We start from the raw sequence: 18540 nt of genomic DNA on the forward strand, positions 1-18540 counted from the left end.
CATTGCACAGCTCCTGTCTTCCTCAGTTGCTCTGCTTCCAGTGCAGCTTGTTTTAAGTAGAGCTTTTATCCAATCAGATTTCACCTCTGTGTCTCTAGGTAAGAAGAGAGGCCCGAGGCCTGCAGACTCACAAGTGAATCCCTTTGCAGTTTAAGTGAATGGGGACGATATTGTTGATTGTCATAGTGTTCAACCAATCAGATCTTTAGTTTGACATGTTGGGCGAATTCTTTGACGTGCCAGAGCCTGCTAGCTGGCCTACAAGTACGTCAGCATTAACGTGCGCCGTGATTGGTCAGTGGGCTAGCGTGACTGTTGTGAAGCTGAAGCTAGCTTGCAGAAGTTAGTATTAGAAGTAACAGTTCAAGTTGAAAGATATGTAAGAAGTTATGACATTTTTAGCGTTTTGCTTGGTGTAGATATTTATTTTTTCTACCTAGCTTTGTTTTTTTAACACTCAATGGCTGAAGGAGGAGAAATGGATTTCTCAAGAAGGAAAATTTCAGGAAAAGCTGGACAGGGTCGGTCAACCCCACAGCTAGCAGCCCTGAACCAGCATGGGAAAGGATTTGTACTAACGGTATTTCAACGTCGGAGAAGCGTTGCACATTTTATGGCGTTTTATTTGCGACTGAGCGTCTTGATGTTTGGAGCTACGCTACGCTAACCAAGGCAGCAAAACGACACCAGGACAGGACACTCGCAAGCTTCGGTGCTTTTGAAAACTTTTGCTGAGACCCGAGTGGATCTACAACTCAATGAACACGTTCGCAGGAGGACCTCTGGCTGGAACTGAACCGCACCAATGTTCTGTACAACCGCGGTATTAAACTCTTTGTAATCAAAGAAAGGAGGATGGACTTTGTACTAAATAAGTTATTAATCATTTACTAACTTTATAAATGATCGTATTAATCATCTACAACTCCTTAATAATTGGTTTGTATAATACTTCATTTACAAATGGGTAATCCATCATTTATAAAGTATGAAAACACAATCATGAAACACAATACAGGCTTATTAATCAAGAATAAAACATTTATAACTGTTATGAACTGCATACTAATGAGTGTTAATTCATCCTTTATAAAGCATTGCTCCTACATTAAGTGTTTACTCATACTTAACTAATGCTTCATACTGTGTAGTTATTATAAAGTCTTACCATATTACGTTAAGAATGAAAAACTACAGCATGCTCCGATTCTACCAACTATTATCCAACCGGGGTCACATTTCAGATTTTATTTGAAAAGACAAAAACAGTTATCTTGACTGTCAATTTTCACTTCAGTAAAATAAAAAAATAAAAACGTTCAATTTGGTAGTGCCTCCTCCCTGCCTCATTCATATGTAGAGCACTGGATCACTCATCAGGCAGGCATGTAGCAACAATCGCATTACTCAGCAGTTTATGGCAGCAACAGCTCCTACTGGAGGGGAATGACGGTTTGTTGCATCCCAACTCTTCATCTGGTTAACTGTCGGAACTGAGAAGGCCTCATCCTCTATTGCGCAATGCCAACATCCAGATTTACCCGTTAACTGGAGTCTGCAATATTTCCACACAGAGTCCGAACTCAGCTGTTTAAGATGAATGCTATAAAAGGAGAATGCAAAGAACTTAAAGATGGACTTTCTTACAGATCTTGGACTTCCCCTTCATTAAATCAAAAGCTCAACCTCATCCTAACACACAGACATTAGATTTGTTTAACTTCCCACCTCCAAGTTCTTGTTAATGCACTATTAAAACTAAATAGTAGTGATGAGTCCTTCTGTGTCGAGGCTTCGAAACGTGCGTCGAGTAATCCAGGAAGATTTTTGTGAAGCGCGTATCGAGGCTTGTGTTGGTGGCGCTCTAAGCCTCGCGAGCCGGCCGTACCCCGTGACTGATTCAGGAAATGGCTCACGGGTCTGGTGTGCGATTCGAGATATAAGGAGCAGCGAAACGCAATGGATCCCCCCCCTCACATTTTGTGGACTTGGGACTTTATTGCGCGTTTGTTTGGAAACTATTCGAGCATCACAAACATCATTCATTTATTCAACTCCATGGTGTCATTATAATCACTCTGCCTGTTTTACATTTATTGTCCACCTGATGGAGCAGTAGAGCAATGAAGCTTCATCTCGCCATCACTACTAAATTGCTATAATTAGTGCGATCACGCTCCAGTATGTAGACGAAGCAGGGCTGTCCTCTGTACAAGCTTTTGAACTCAGCTCAAATAAATTGTTCAGAGCAATTAACAAGCTTCAGATGATGGAGCCAAAGAACACAAAGCCTACATGATGTCTTAGACACACAAAAAATAACCTTTACTACCTCAGAATGCAAATGAACAGCTTTGTAAAAATAATCATACATTACATTGTTTTTGAGACAAAAACAGGAAAATTACTGACAGGATAGCATAGGACATGGAGGAGCATACATCGATACATCTTTTGACTAAAGAATTGTACTGCCAAAACACAGTAGAATAATATATTATGGTGAGAATGACTAAGATTCAGCTCGTCACTGCCAGCCTCCCCACCCAGTCCACCGCCGAGCCAGACAGCCCCATGTCATGGAAACCCAGTGACTAGTGCAAAGGTCTACTGCTGGCCTTCTTTCTTCTCTCCCTCTGATGAGCTGCTGCTGCTGCTGCCACCGTCCCGCTCTGCCGCCATCTGCAGGAAGAAATTAATTTGTTAGTGTTGAGTGACATGCATAGTCAGACTGAAGCTGTTACACTGTATTTTACAGCTAAACTATTCACTTTATCATTTCTGTCAGTAACAACTATTTAATTTGGTAGAAAAATAGATAGTGGCAGGTCTGCTAATGTACCAATTGAACAAACATTAAATAATGCCAATTGTCTTCAGGCAAGCATAATACCAGCTAAAACAATTTGTTAATTAATCTAGAAATCCATGGACGAAAATGTAATCTCCACCTATTTTCAAGAAGAATCGTTTATGGTCAAAAATGCCACTCAGTCCCTAGTTACAGTTGAAATGTGAGGATTAGCTGCTGTTCTCTGTGGTATGAGATAGTAAACCAAGTCTTGGTCTGACTCAAACAATATTATCACTTTAGGTATTTTTCATGATTTCATAGACCAAAAGATGAATTGTTTAATCCGAAAAACATCCTGATAAATGACAGGCCTACAGAAAAAAACGTTACGGACGCTGTCATTTCCTTTGGCACATAGTTCTCTTTAACAGTCGTGTTCCTACCTTCTTGTAGGCAATTTCAAAGAGCTTTAGTGAGGCCTGCTGCAGGGTGCTGGCCGCCTGTTTGATGTTCTCTCCTGTTTCTGAGTCCTTGTTGGCTAGAAGATCCCTGACCTTGGAGATCTCCTCCTTCAGCTTGGTGCACTGTGGGTGGACAGATCAGAGAGGAAACATGAGTGAATACAGCTGGGCCATGTGTTAAAGACATAAGCAATACAAAGTGGTGGATCACCACCACTAACATTAATAATAATAATGGCAGGATTCAAACCCTTATCTCCAGTTTGTGGTTACCTCCTGCATCACAGTCACTCTGTCAGACCGCTACATGATGAAGCCTCATGCAGCAACTTTCTCTTAAACTTCTTTTTTTCCAGTTAACAGAAAAACAAGAGAAGTCAACTCCAGGTGCAACAGTCGTTATTCAAATCAGCTGTGCTGAATGACGATTCCCACTTGATCATACTTTTTAGGTGTGTGTGGCCGATTGATTATTAGCATAGGTAACGCCCCTAAACACTATACAAGAGCAGGTGTGCAAATACAACTAGATGCTTTTTTCTCATCTGGCCAAGAGTGGCCTCGACCACTCGTACGATGTTCCTTTACTGTAGAAGAGATGAGACCAGTGTGAGATTAAAGATGGCCGCTAGATAACAAAACACAACTAAATTAAACCCCTTTATTTGAAATAACAACCAATCGATCGGGAAGACTAGATTGATGAATGTTTAAACCGACTTTGCGCCAAAGAGAGGACGAGACAAGTACAACTTCCCCTCCACTGCAACCAGCAAGAGATCCTGGTAATGCGACTCCATTCACACCTCTAATAAATCATGCTGTACTGAGGACAGTGATGATTTCAATTGACTAACTCTCTGGACTAGATCCAAGAACAGCTTCTGTTGAAGGAATTCCAGCAGCTACAGGAAAGCCTGGTATTCAACCAGGAACAAACAATGGCACCAACATAAGAAAACAAATCCCTCCAAAACTCCAGACAGTACAGAGCAGGACTTTAACTTCAGGGTTAACTCTGCGTTCTCAGTCCTGCGACATCAGTTCACTTCTTACCAGGGTACACCGAACACCCAACCTGCTCTGGAGCAGGCCCCCGTTCAAATGTGATTTGTAGCGTGCCACGCAGCGGTAGCGATTTGTAATTTCGCAGCATGAGACAATCCTTTCCTGGTATCCCACAGCGGATGCAGGACGGCTGATTAAGGAATTAATGATCACTCACCTCAAAATTTACCCGGACCCTGTTTTCTACAATACATTTCACTAATTACACAAACTAACACCCATGCCCCATAGAGACCAATTTAAAACAGGTACCTATGACTTAAGGAGCAATTCCCCCGAGACGTAAAATGTTATTCCTAATCAGGAAATAAAACCTTGAAGATGGATTAAAAACAATTATTGTGAAGCAAACCACAAGGTAGATTGCACCTTTTTTTGCCAAGGATTTGCACCCCTACTCAGTCATTGAGAATCAAAGCTTTCACGCTGTTGCACACTTTGGAACCGAGATACAACATTCATCTCAACCTTTTTACGGACACAGCTGTACTCTACAACCAAACCAAAGCTAAAGTCATGGAGTCACTGAGGAAAGCGGGTAGGATGGCAGTAGCACGCTATGCGTAACATCTATTACCACAGAATCTAGTGCCTACTTAATTACTGTATGTACATTTTAACCACATGTTCCGGAAAGCGTTATTTTTGAGCTGAATGCTCATTGCCTTTAACAGGAGGATTTGTTTGAAGAGAAGTCTTTATTACTTATTTGTGTTGGGTCTGACCATGTGGCCTCAACATTGTGCTTTGAAACAAAGATGTCAGGCCTTCCTTTTTTGCAGGGCAACCTGGATCCTGTTTGAGTTTGTGATAACACCAATGTAAACGTGAAAGCAGTAACACATGCAATACTGCGTTCTAATTGGCCGAGAGCCACAGACACCCCTGTGGTTCTGACCCTGTTTCTATAAAACAGCCTTGCCCCCCCCCTTCTCTATGCTTTACCTCGATCGACAAGGAAGCACACGCAACGTTGCTGTCCTTAAAAATAAATCCTAGGTTTAACAGTTTTATAGTCGCTGGATGTATCTACTGGACTGTTTGTTTGTTTTGTTTTGGTTCGCATCCTGGACGAGGAAGCGAACCATTTTCCTGCAGAAGGGAAGAGACCGACTCTTCAGAGAGAGAAGTACATTTCTCCTCTCCACCCAAGTCGACTCTGTGCTAGCTGTAAGGACGGGAATTCCCTTACTGAGCCGAAGACATTCTCTGACGCACAGAGAGAATCTGCTGCGCCGCACGGTTGCCTGAGTTCCACCGACAAACTCAGAAGGACCACAATCAACCACCTCATAGTAAGCTACTTAAGGTGTCTGGGCTAGATTCAGGTTTTTGTGTTTATTATCTTGTTTGTGTTGCTTAAGTTACTGTCATTTTTATAACGTGGTGTATGCTCAACAATCGCAGAGATCGTTAATGCTGTGTATTTCAATACTGCCGCAATTCGTGTTGAGATGGTTCACCACTCGCGGATGCGGAAGTTGTTTCTCATCAGTTCGGAGGTCAGAACCGCAGCTGTGCTAATCAAAGAGTCGTCGGCTGTAGTTCTGGAGCTGAGAGAGAACTCTTCCGTACTCCACGCGGCGGATCTTAAATCTGCTTTTTTTCACACACACACACACACAAATTGTCTACCGCCATCGTAGAGTCTCGCGCCATCTTGTGGTCTCGCGAGAGACGTCGCCACGTTTCAGATTACGTCATACGTTGTCTGAGCTGTTCTCTCGCTCCTCCCCCCCAGCACACACACACTTTACATAGTTTGTTGATTTTTAGATTGCATGCTCATAAATGTATTGTTAGTTTAGATATTAGTTGACTAGATCATTATTATTAGAACTTAATAAACTGTTATATTTTAAAGAGCAGCTGTCTGTGATTACTTTGTGCATGTATTGTGATAATATCTGATATGTGGTCTGTTGCTCATACTTAAACCTTCACTTTCACTCTGAATGTGGAATAGTACTCAGACTATTGACATTGTGAGTGAACACTAATTATGAGACTTAGTTTATAGTTTGGTTATTGGTCCCTGTTCACAGGGTGGTACCCCGTTATTAATAATTGTTAATAATCTTACTGACATTAATAATTCTATTGATGTCAATGATTTATTTTTCTTTGATGCTGATAACTCAAACACGCTCCTTTTCGTTCCCAACATTTGTGAATAAGGGCAAATGACTCAGAAAATGCTGAATTATGTGTTTTACTACAAGGATTGCTGCTATAGGCACACTTATTTATTTTCCTGTTGCTTCCCTTTACAATGCTTGGAAATGTAACCGTCCAGTTGACACATCTCTTGTATTTGTTGCCAATATTTGTTTAATAACAGATAGTGGAAGTAAATTCATCAGTTTTTTAAATTATAAATCTTTACAAAGTGAGAAAAAAATAAATCAGGTATAGAAAAATGTTTACACATCAAGAAGAATCGATAATGGTTTCATAATCGCATCGTAGTCCTCTGAATGGAAGGATGAGGGGCCCCGACCAACCATCACCACATAAACACACTCACACAACTGTCAACAATACTGACTCCCACATCTGGTCTCCATGAACTGAAATTTGTCATTGGAACATCTGTGGAATCGGTGCACAGGCGAGAATATTTAGGGTATTCAAAAACATTTAAAAAATACAAGCAGACATATGCCTTCAAGAAACGTATACATCCAAAATCACACTACCAAAATCAAGAACGGCACAATTCAATCAAACCATCTTTGCCCATTTCAACTGCAGGCAAAGAGGGATCTCATCTTTTCGTCAACTCTTGTTTTACCTCTCTCCCCATCTGTCCGACTCTCCAATCATCAGAGAAGATTAAAACACAATCATGAAGCCATCAGTAGACAGTCTAACCATTCAGACAGCATCCTTAACTGCTAAAGCACAGTAACCCTTCAACAGTTCATGAGTGATTTTGGTCTAAAGATAACACACGACCGCTGGACAATTTTCATTCTTCTCACCAGTTAATCACTCCTCATATCGACTTATTTTTAACCTGTTACCACTCCAGCAAAATGAGCCTAAAACGCCTATCCAAGGCATACCCAAAGTAAACTGAAAGCTGTTCTTGAACCATTTGAAGTACATGCATGGTTTCGATCCCTTTTGAAAGGTAACACTCTGAAGTTTTTTCCCCAACAGTCAGAACCACTGTAAGTGCTGCTGGCATTGAGTAATAGAAGTTTGAACACACTGAAGTAGAAGGTTTTTATTTCCGACTGAATATTTCTTTGCAAACAGATGACTACAGATGACTATAGCTGGGACTTATTAACTGGAAAGCACAATGGGACCACAGCATGAAGCCTTACCTAGTCCAAGTTCAATTCTGATAATACCACAGAAAATTAATATTTTACACATGTTTTACTAAGGGTATGTCTAGGCGCTTTCCAAAAAAGGACATTTGGGGACCCATGGTAACCATAGTAATATAGATTCATAATTCAAACTAAAGCTTATTTATGTCTAAATACAGTAATTTATAAGTTATTTCACCATTATTTACTTTTCTAAATTCTCTCCAAAACCACACTTTGAATTTAGCGCACGGACACAGGGACCTGACTCGCGGTTTCAACAGTGACTTCCACGTTCTGCCTCTAAATCTAACCCCTGAAGCTGCATATCATTATTGTCAAAATTTCATTGGCTATACGCTCAGAACAATCGGTTGCAATTGGCTCAAGCTTTACACAAAAAAAGAGGGGCAGGCACTTTCCTTCAACGCGGACTCTCGTTGGCTATTGTAGGCAGGACATGGAAGCTCCTATTGGGTCAAATGAGGTGTCAATCTAAAGGTCAGAGTGCAGCCACCATTTTGAGATCCAGAGAGCGTCAGTGTTTACATGCGAACTGAAGTTACGTTCGAAAATACATAGATAGGCATATCTGCCGGCTAATTTGAAGTGATGCAACATCAGTCCGTGGGTATTTATGGACATAATAATGTGTTTTGGACTAAATATTTTACTGGATTGGATCGTCTGGACCTTTGGCAATGTAACAAGACCGTTTTTGTTGGAATATTATCAAGGGGTGGAATACTATCAAGCTTCATTGTTGAGTTGCCTCGATTCTGTAAATGTTTGTTGGTGGTCTGACAGAGGCGTTGATTGTACCTGCTGTCGTGATTGTATCTTAAAAATAGTTTGCATAAATCGAATCATAAGAATCTTAGCTTTCAAAAGACATGTCGCATCAGTGCCTACCAATAAATAGCAGTTGTGTACATAACAGAGATGTACAGTTAACACTCCGACGGCCGCCGTCAACAGGTTCCAGTAACTACATTATTTAGCAAATCTCAGACAGACATACTTATACACCTTTTTACTATTACGCTCCCATCTCCCTCACCTAGAATATTAACTATTCTCCCAAACCATCCAGCAGATGGCGATTTAATACATCTTTATTCAATGAGCACTACTTGGATAACTATCTTGAAAAAGAGTGGAATTCCTTCCCTGGAATAATACCACCGCCACACTAACCCCCGTTTACAATAGATTAACATCTGAAATAAAGCAACAATTCAAACTTCCCATCATCATGAGCCCTGCTATAATCGGTCTTTTAATAAAACACTTAAATGGAAACAGTTATTCAGTTTATCAACCACTCAGACCAAACTAAGAGACATTAAAAGGAAGACACTCATCTAATAACCCATTTAACATTTGAACTTAATCCACTGCACATCTCACAAACAGCCATAGTTTCATTGATTGAATCAAGTAAATTGGGAATTTTTAAAAACAATGGTTTTGGTGAATCATTTATCCAATGAGTTAGGATTATGAACTCATTACAAATGGATTACTATCACAATGCTTCACTCTGCACAGGGGTACAAGGCAAGGATGCCCACTCATCTTTATTCACAGCATCCAATAAACAGAATCACAGGAATCCAAACTAAAACGTGCACTGTATGATCAGGCTTTACGCAGTTCTACTTGATCTACAGAATACTTTGTCTTCATTACTCCATCCACTTCATAAACACAATCTCAGATTACACCATCAACTGGTCGAACTCCACCAGTCTCCCACTCAGACACAACAGCTGGGATGTGGCAGTCCAACACTCAGCCCCTCCCTGAACACTGGTAATATTACATTACATTACAGTCATTTAGCAGACGCTTTTATCCAAAGCGACTTACAATTCAGAGTATATCACATTTCTACACCATAGGCACAGCTACGGGAGCAATTTTGGGGTTAAGTGTCTTGCTCAAGGACACATCGACATGCGACTAGCGGAGTCGGAGTTCGAACCGCCGACCCTCTGATTGAAAGACGGCCCTGCTTTCCACTTTGGGGCGATTGTGGCTAATATTGTAGCTAATATCATAGGCTGTCTTCAACCCACTCCTCAAAACAGCAGAGGACAACCAACGTTGGATGAATCTACCAATCGAATCATTTAACTAAGATCCTCGCCCACTTACCTCAGGCCAGTTCAACATCACTACCAGAAATAAACAAGATGATTTACATGTCCACCCCAACAATATCAATCCCTTCAGAAATATGGGAACAAGACTTACAGACCACCCTGTGCCGACTTATGAAAACTAAAACATCTTCTCTACATCCACCAGCACAGAAAAGTAACTCATTAGAATAATTTACAGAGTGCACTAAACAAGGAAAAGAATGTTTAAAAGGAGTTTTACAGGGCACACTTCACACAAAACACCAGATACACCTACATGTATGCCACATGGGACTGCACACCAAATAAACAGTTCTGGTGGAGAAAGCCTGACAACCTCTCTCCCCTTCACTCTGCCAACATGAAGACATACCCAACACACACAATACATCTAGGAGAATACTCTCCAAAGTACGAATCATCACCAAGAAAACCATCTAAAAACCAAAGCACAAAATGAGTAAAACTTTAATTCCACTCATCCCCTCCTTTTGCCTCACACATGTACCACGATCCCCAAGAATTAGTGCTGGGTGCTAAATGTTACGGGCGTAACGGAATATATTAGTTTCTCCTAAAAACGGCTGTTCCTGTACTTTTAACTGCATTACTAGGACAAATTGCACATACAAGTATGCTACTGAAATTCAGCCTCCACTGAATACCCAAAGAAAATATTGAAAAATATGACATAATAGTTGTGCATCTCAGGCTGGGAGGCATCTGTTGAGATACATGCGCATTGATCTGGGGCCTGCCACGCTTATACTGTCCCCTCCCCCCTCCCCATACACAAAAAAAATTAAGATTTAAGTTTAACCTCATCAGCTGGAAGCTGGTCCTTGAACTCCTCCATCTTGGATTCTGTGTCGTGGACGATGCCCTCTGCCATGTTAACAGCCTCCACTCGGTCCTGTGCACAATAAAATGAGGCTTATAAGGAGACAACAGCATTGGTTTGAAGTCACACAGCATTAAATAGATCAGTGAATGACAATTAATATGTAGCAGGGATCCAGACCAACTTTTCCACTGGTAGACCAACTGAGAATATGTGCATGTGTGCGATACCTGAGAGTGTTCAAGACATGTCAGATAGGTATAGAAAGAAAGTACAGTAGTCGGTATGAACTTGCCCTACGGTATGAATTTTGATGCTACCGACCTACTTCATTAACGACACAGTAATACAAATAGTTGTAGGACTCGTCATTAGCCTGCACCAGCAAATCGTCTGGAAAAAGTGAGCCAGCTTCTTTGTTTGGAAATCAAGAAATGCACATGATTTCTTTGTCGCACCCTTTTTTTGGGACAGCATGGTATTAATCCATAGAAGTGACAATCCAGACGCTTGCAACTGCTCAACGGTCTAGATCAGTGATTCTCAACCGGTGGGTCGCGACCCACTTTTGGGCCTTTGCCTGAAGAAAACTGAAAACTATACCTCTGTCAAATGACACTATAAGTAGACGGATTGAAGACATGTCGGATGACATCAAACAACAGACCACAGCTCTAATTCAGGCAAGTGGTCATTTTGTATTACAAATGGACGAATCTACAGACATAACAAACAAAACAGTTTTACTCGTTTACGTGAAACATGTGTGGGACGGGGACTGACAGGAACAATTTCTCTGCACAAGAGAGCTCCCTACACTACGACTGCAGAGGACATCTTCAGCTCAGGTTCAAACTGCACCATCTTTACATTAAATACATTTGAGAAGTTGAACATTTTCCTCGATTTGGGTCGCGGCTTGTCATTAAGGGGTGATGGTGGGTCCCGCAGCCAGACCAGTTGAGAACCACTGCTCTAGATGACTTTGGAGGTAAAGATGTAATAGAGCGAGGCTGATGTCCATAACGATCATCATGCACTTGCATCAATGGTTACAATATGGAGCTGTGTAGAAATGCTGTGAACTCACGAAAGAGTTTCCCTCCTTAAAATGCATAGACTCATTATCTTGTTCATCCACTTCACTGTTTTCCAGTCTTTACCTTTCTCCTCCTGTCCTCCTCTGCGTACTTTTCAGCATTCTTGACCATGTTCTCGATGTCATCTTTACTGAGACCTCCTGATGACTGGATCACAACTGAGCAGAGTGCAGAGACAACATGTTTAGACCCTCAACACGCAGCAGTTTGACATTTATATCTGCTATTTAAAACAAAGACACAAGGAGCCAAGCTCCCAAAATGCTGTTTCATTAATAAACCTTAAGGCCAAATATTCAATGTAGGTTTACTGAAGCAACATTTTGTTGCCAATATTATTGACTATTGGAAAGACATAACTGATTAGTCCTCAGTGGTTATTGCTACATTAGCATTGAGAATTCATTTATTCTTACTGAAGACTATGTTCAGAACTAATATCCACAAAATGCTGTTAATGTATCTTCAGTTCAATGAATGATACTGACTCTGCTGTTCTCGGCCTGTTCCCTTGTCCTTGGCCGAGACGTGGACGATGCCGTTGGCGTCAATGTCGAAAGTGACCTCAACCTGTGGAACACCGCGGGGAGCGGGGGGGAGTCCCACCAGGGTGAACTGACCCAGCACCTTGTTGTCTGCTGCCATCTCTCTTTCTCCCTGACACACCTTGATCTCTACCTGAGTCTGTCCATCAGCTGCTGTGGAGAACACCTGGAGGAGAGCAGATAGAGTTACTTTAAAACAAGTTTGCACTGACAACACAGATCAGAGGCAATAGAAAGAGGCAAATGGTTCATTCTGACAGCCTGCACAGCTGCTTCCAGTACCTGGCTCTTCTTGGTGGGAATTGTGGTGTTCCTGTTGATGAGTTTGGTGAAGACTCCGCCAAGGGTCTCAATACCCAGAGACAACGGTGTCACATCCAACAGCAGCACATCAGTGACATCACCGGCCAAAACACCACCCTGGATGGCTGCTCCTATGGCGACGGCCTCGTCGGGGTTGACGGACTTGCTGGGAGCGCGGCCGAACAGATCCTGAACGGTTTGTTGAACCTGCAGAGACAAACGCCTCACGTTACACTAGAACAGCAATTATGATCATTCTAACTTGTGACCGTTACCTCCTGCCACAGAACCCTGTAATCATGTTTCCATTTTAGGGATTGTGTTGGTTTGTTGGCAGTATAATGTCACCTTCATCTTTACATCAAGGACCACAGTGGAAATCTGTCTTAGATTTACGTCTGCCCATAACAATAACTTTTAATCTATTTATCAACTTTACTGATTAGTCGAGTCATCTAAACTATACATTGTCCTCAAAAAGATCACTTCGGTTCATTTCATTATGACAAAGTGTATATTGTCATAGTATATAATGCAGCACAAACAAAGTATGCTACCCCTGAAACCTTTTGTAATTAAGTATCAAAATAAGCTCCCCATATCCTAACCACTTAACCAGCATTTTTCATCGAGGCAGCATAAATAGTCATAACACCGGCTCTGTGTCACAGCAGCGCATCTGAACGCCACCCAGTTTTCCTCCACGCCACAAGGAGCTGCCACGCTCATCCACTCAAAACTCACCTGCTGAGCTTGTGTTGAGGCTTGAGCTCCGTGCTCTGAGGCATGGAGGAAGACCGGGTGTCAATTTATACATTAATGATGTCGATGCATTTTTCACGTCAACTTATCCTACTGGAATTGGTGTCATCCTTGACGTTTTTGTAGCTGCATGTTATTTAATGTCCTCCTTCTCGTTATGTCAAATAAACTTCACTAAAATATCTTTGTTCGTCCGTGTGGTATCAGAGGTCATACTGTGATAAGTACCTTGGGCATACGGCTCATGCCTCCAACCAGCAGCACCTCCCCTATGTCTGCCTTGGACACCTCGGCGTCCTGCATGGCCTTCTGACAGGGAGCCACAGTGCGTCGGATCAAGTCAGCCACAATGTTTTCAAATTGAGAGCGGGTCAGCTTCATGTTGAGATGTTTGGGACCAGAGGCATCCATTGTCAGGTAGGGAAGGTTGATGTCGGTCTGAAAGAGAAAATCAACATGCTACTTCTCGGCTTTGCTTTAACCCGTCTGCTTCCGGCTGGCTACCCGAGGCTGCTGCGTGCACATTGAAATCATGACTAGGGTTGGGTACCGAAAAGCGGTGCCTGAGCCGATTGAAATACTTTTTTTACACTACTCTGATGACTCCGTCCTGGCAGCAGGACTCTGTCCTCCGCTCCTCACTCATAGTATTATTACAACGGGGTACTTAGCGCTGCCGCTCATAAGCACAACATCCACAGGCACGCGAAAGCTTCTTCTTCTTTGAGGTGTAGTGGCGGTTGGCAAACGACGAATTGGCGCATTACCGCCACCAACTGGTAAAATAAAATAAGTCATGAGACGTGTCGTATTTTGCCAGAGAAGGAAAATATGCTCATATTTCTGCAAAATAATTGCTAAAGTTTGAAGCTGTAGTGCGTGTACAGAGTGTGTGTGTTTTGTATTCATTTATATTTATTTAAGTATACTGTAAACTGTTAACAGTTAATATATTGTTCAATTTGAAGAAAAAAGTATCGGTTCAGGCCCCGTTTAGGCACCGGTATCGTTTTAGCACCGGTATCGGAAAAAACCCAAACGATCCCATCCCTAATCATGACGGGAAAAATTATTCTCTCATTGAAAAACTTTTGAAGCTTCTGACAAACTGCAGAAAAACAAGCCTTCAAGACACAGCAGCAAAAATGTACCGAGTGTTAATGATCTCCCGTTCCTCCGGCTACCTTGTGTTGTCTACTCAAACAAGCAAGTGACAACACAAATGTTCACAGGGACAGTAGCTGTGGTTGAAGACGCCTTCGTCAAGAAGTAATCCTCCCTGGAGCGGGCCTCAAATAAGCTATTCTATGCTATGCTCCCGTAATTTAACTTCTACAATACTATAAGTTGAAAAGCATTCAAAATAGCTGTAGCGTATTCTTTAACAGTCTATAAAATGAATAACGACGGTGTCTTGTACATTACATGAATATAAACACTCCTATTGGAGTCTTCTTGATCTTACATATGCTAATGGCTAACGCATGAAGGTTCTGCTCAGTTCCATTATGATGCGTTCAGGCTCTGCTCAGTGAAGAGGAGAATTGGGCTAAGGTAAATGATAACGTTATCCTGATGTGTTCACATGTAATGTGGGAGATGTTTTCACAGCAACATAAATAGATATTAGAGATAAATGATAACCCGTTTACACTACCTCTAGGCATCTTATAATAAATCATTAGAATATCATTTAGAACTTTTGATGGTTTGCTGACTTCAGAGCGGGTGAAATTGTTTTTGGGACAGAGAGGGATCTGTATCTGCCAGTACGGATCATCAATGATCGGCATTTAGTATCAGCGGCAGAAAAACATGATCAGGGATCTAAAAGTGATATTTGCTCCTTTTTTCTTTTGTGCTGATCCAATCCGTGAGTTTTATGATCTGTTGCACCACTAACGGTCATGTACCTCCGAAATAATGCCGTAGAAATGAGCAACACACTGGATTTCTAAGGAATGAACCAACCATAAATACAAAAATAATATTCATCCTGGCTTTCAATGGGTTTAATGTCCTGTAGTCAGTTATTAGTCAATTGATTAGTCAATTGATGATCCACACTGGCAGATACAGATCCCTGTATTTAATTATAGCCGCTGGTCTACAAGGCTTCAGACTTTTTTGCCACCGTCCCAAAAATCATTTCAACGACTCTAAAGTCAGTGTAACCCATCAACAATTCTAAATGTTATCCTTTTACTATGTTAAAGTCATTTATACGTTTCTTTCATTAAGGCACACAATTCAAATGATGAGGAATTAAAGGATTGTATTTCTATGGATTAAAACGGATCCTGTCAGTAATAGTTCTGATGGAGGAGAAGCTGTTTAGAGATAGCTTTAACAGGACATAGTTCCTAATATCCATTTATGTTGCTGTGAAAACATCTTCAAACTATTAGATTTATTCAAGTTTCTCACTAACACTACATTTTACATGTGAACACTGACCACTAATATCCAAAGAATGCTCCTAAACATTATGCAACATGTCTTAATTGGAAAATGCAACATAAACAACATTTAAAACAGAATATGCTGTTAACATGACCTGTATCAAACTCAGAATATTGACATATTTGGAATATTAGAGTGCATTTAAATGTTGTGATGATGAGGGTGGTCCTCGTCTGTGTACCTGCAGTGCAGAGGACAGCTCACACTTGGCCTTCTCAGCCGCCTCTCGGACTCGCTGAAGGCCCATGTTGTCCTTCATCAGATCTACACCGGACTGAAGTGACGAGACAAAACACGCAAGAAATAAAATACCAACTGACCTACAGGTGAAAAGGTTTATCTAAAACAGTAGAAATCTAAATTATTACCTCTTTCCTGAACTCCTTCACAATGTGTTGGAGGAGGTGCTGGTCGAAGTCCTCTCCCCCCAGGAAAGTGTCGCCGTTGGTGGACTTCACCTCAAAAACTCCCTTCTGTATCTCCAGGACTGAGATATCAAACGTGCCTCCACCCAGATCATACACAGCAATACTGGAAACAGACGCAAGTCAAACAACCAAACCTGAATACCAAGCAATTTCAGTGTTTCCCTATGCAAACTTGTTATGCTGTGTCTTTCTGTGGTGGCTGTTGTAGTGAACGTTCTCTACTTACATTTTATCCTGGGTTTTTTCCAGGCCGTAGGCCAGAGCAGCAGCTGTGGGCTCGTTGATTACACGCAGGACATTCAGACCAGAGATCTGACCAGCATCTTTGGTAGCCTAAAGAAACCACACATTTGGGAGTGTTGTTGCTGCTCAGCAAATGTTTTGTCCACACTTCTAGAAAAGCAATATCGAACTGAACAAGAATGATCCAAGACCACGGCTTATTCTCTAACAAACATCTTATACAGGTGCTTGCCTCTATTAAGTGCCCTCCAAACTAGCACAGGGGTTACAGAGGGTAACACAAGAGAGAAACGCAAAGATTCAGACACTCAGAAGCTGCTGGTTTGTAAGACTACATGGGCGGATTTAAGAACAGATCATATAAACTGGGAATATTTGTTAATACATTGTAGTTTACACTTGTGTGTACAAATAAATACAATACACAAATGTCATGCCAACTGTGAGTGACTGTATGTTTCCCTATGTGGAGTTTGCCAGTAACAAAGGGGCAGACTTTGTTTTTAAAAACATAAAAAATATATAAGCTCTGAAACTCTGCAATATATGCTGATGTCTTCAGACCAGACATTTTTCTTTCCAAAACATACATGACATAATGTAGCTCCACCTACATCTCTAAGTTAAGTGGCGCCTCGGGTTGAGACAGAAGTGGGACATGGTAGCATTTGCATTATTCCACAATACATACAAAGTACTCAATGACAATAAAATACCTTTGTATGCTTTGACCATCCTGCTCGATGATTTGAATGGAAATGTCCGTTATACTCCTATTTTATTGTGAAGGAATACTTGATATTGCCTTGGTAATAAGGCACATCAGAAAGGCAATAACAGTACAGAGTGCTCAACTAGAGTTTCTTTCAAATCCATCTCATGGTGGAGGGGTGACTTTAGTGGAGACACCTTTAAGCTGTTCTTCTTCCTGTCTGACTGTTGTAGTGCTCATAGTTTTATAGGAAGTGTCAATCACACAGATTCTACTCAGAATGGATACATATGTGCCCATCAAAGTGTAGTGCGAGAGTGGCATGAAGTGTGTGCGTACCTGTCTCTGAGAGTCGTTAAAGTAAGCTGGTACAGTGACCACAGCATTCTTCACTTTGGTTCCCAGATAGTTCTCTGCAACACAAATACCAAATAATGAACAAAACCAACGGTTACATATGGATGATGTAAATATCTATTCAGTTTCAGTCATACCTGCAGTCTCCTTCATCTTCATCAGGACAAAGGCTCCAGTCTGGCTGGGAGAGTACATTTTCCCATTAACCTCCAGCCAAGCATCACCGTTAGATGCACGAGCAATCTTGAAGGGGACGTTCTTTCTGTTAACGTAAAGAAAACACATTTAACTAAGATTGATGATTCTAGTTACGTTTTTCAACCACTGTGTGTAAAATCTCAAACATGTACTGAACATGTTTTGGTATTTATCTGGGTACACGTTGTTTCAGTAGGGTATCCTAAATAGAATTATACCATCCCAGGAAAGTAGGGGTGTGCATCATCCAGTATCTTACAGCTGAGTTTCCATTTTTAACGATTTTGGATTCAGATTCCATTCAATACATTGGGGCGCTAACAGCAGCATCTATTCCAGTACACTGTGCGCAATAAAGGTGCAAATGATGGCATGAAAGCAAAGTCGCTGCGTGCGTTACTCATGCTAAGCTTGCACAAATAAACACTTTCTACAAAAACATTTTCATATTTCTTAGTTATACAAAAAAATAAAAATGCTGCCTGTAACTCAAATAAGATCGGTAGGCTGTTAATTCTCAGAAACTTATTGTTATTGTTCGCAAAATAGCATTTTATTATGTCCATGACTGTGTCCTAACTGGTCCCGAGTGATGCAGTGCTCCGTTTTGAGCTGAACTTTTGTCGGATGCCCCGTTTCTATTTATACCCGTCAACAACGTAAATATGAGAGAACCAAAGTCAAATAACGAGCCGACGGTCTATGACACAAGCACAGACCAGGGTAACATTAAGAGAAAAATAAATGAATATAAATCAATACACCTGTGCCGATGAGTGTGTTAGCAACATTAGT

General features: G+C 41.3%; 1 protein-coding gene across 2 annotated transcripts in view; it reads right to left on the reverse strand.

Moving 5' to 3' along the window:
- Window positions 1-1233: 1233 nt before the first annotated feature.
- The window catches only part of hspa9 (heat shock protein 9), a 27625-nt gene continuing 10318 nt past the window's right edge, over window positions 1234-18540 (reverse strand). For both annotated transcript variants that reach the window (XM_076092100.1, XM_076092101.1), the window contains 12 exons: window positions 17685-17809; window positions 17530-17603; window positions 16462-16568; window positions 16176-16338; window positions 15989-16081; window positions 13573-13782; window positions 12562-12789; window positions 12223-12445; window positions 11798-11892; window positions 10614-10706; window positions 3238-3378; window positions 1234-2682 (listed from right to left, as the gene is read on the reverse strand). In XM_076092100.1, the coding sequence (XP_075948215.1) occupies window positions 2608-2682; window positions 3238-3378; window positions 10614-10706; window positions 11798-11892; window positions 12223-12445; window positions 12562-12789; window positions 13573-13782; window positions 15989-16081; window positions 16176-16338; window positions 16462-16568; window positions 17530-17603; window positions 17685-17809 (1627 nt within the window). In that variant the 3' untranslated portion in view covers window positions 1234-2607. The remainder of the gene's footprint in view (window positions 2683-3237; window positions 3379-10613; window positions 10707-11797; window positions 11893-12222; window positions 12446-12561; window positions 12790-13572; window positions 13783-15988; window positions 16082-16175; window positions 16339-16461; window positions 16569-17529; window positions 17604-17684; window positions 17810-18540) is intronic.

This window comes from Anarhichas minor, unplaced genomic scaffold (genome assembly GCF_050575085.1).
Source record: "Anarhichas minor isolate MPS153535 unplaced genomic scaffold, ASM5057508v1 ptg000015l, whole genome shotgun sequence".
NCBI classification, from domain to species: Eukaryota; Metazoa; Chordata; class Actinopteri; order Perciformes; family Anarhichadidae; genus Anarhichas; species Anarhichas minor.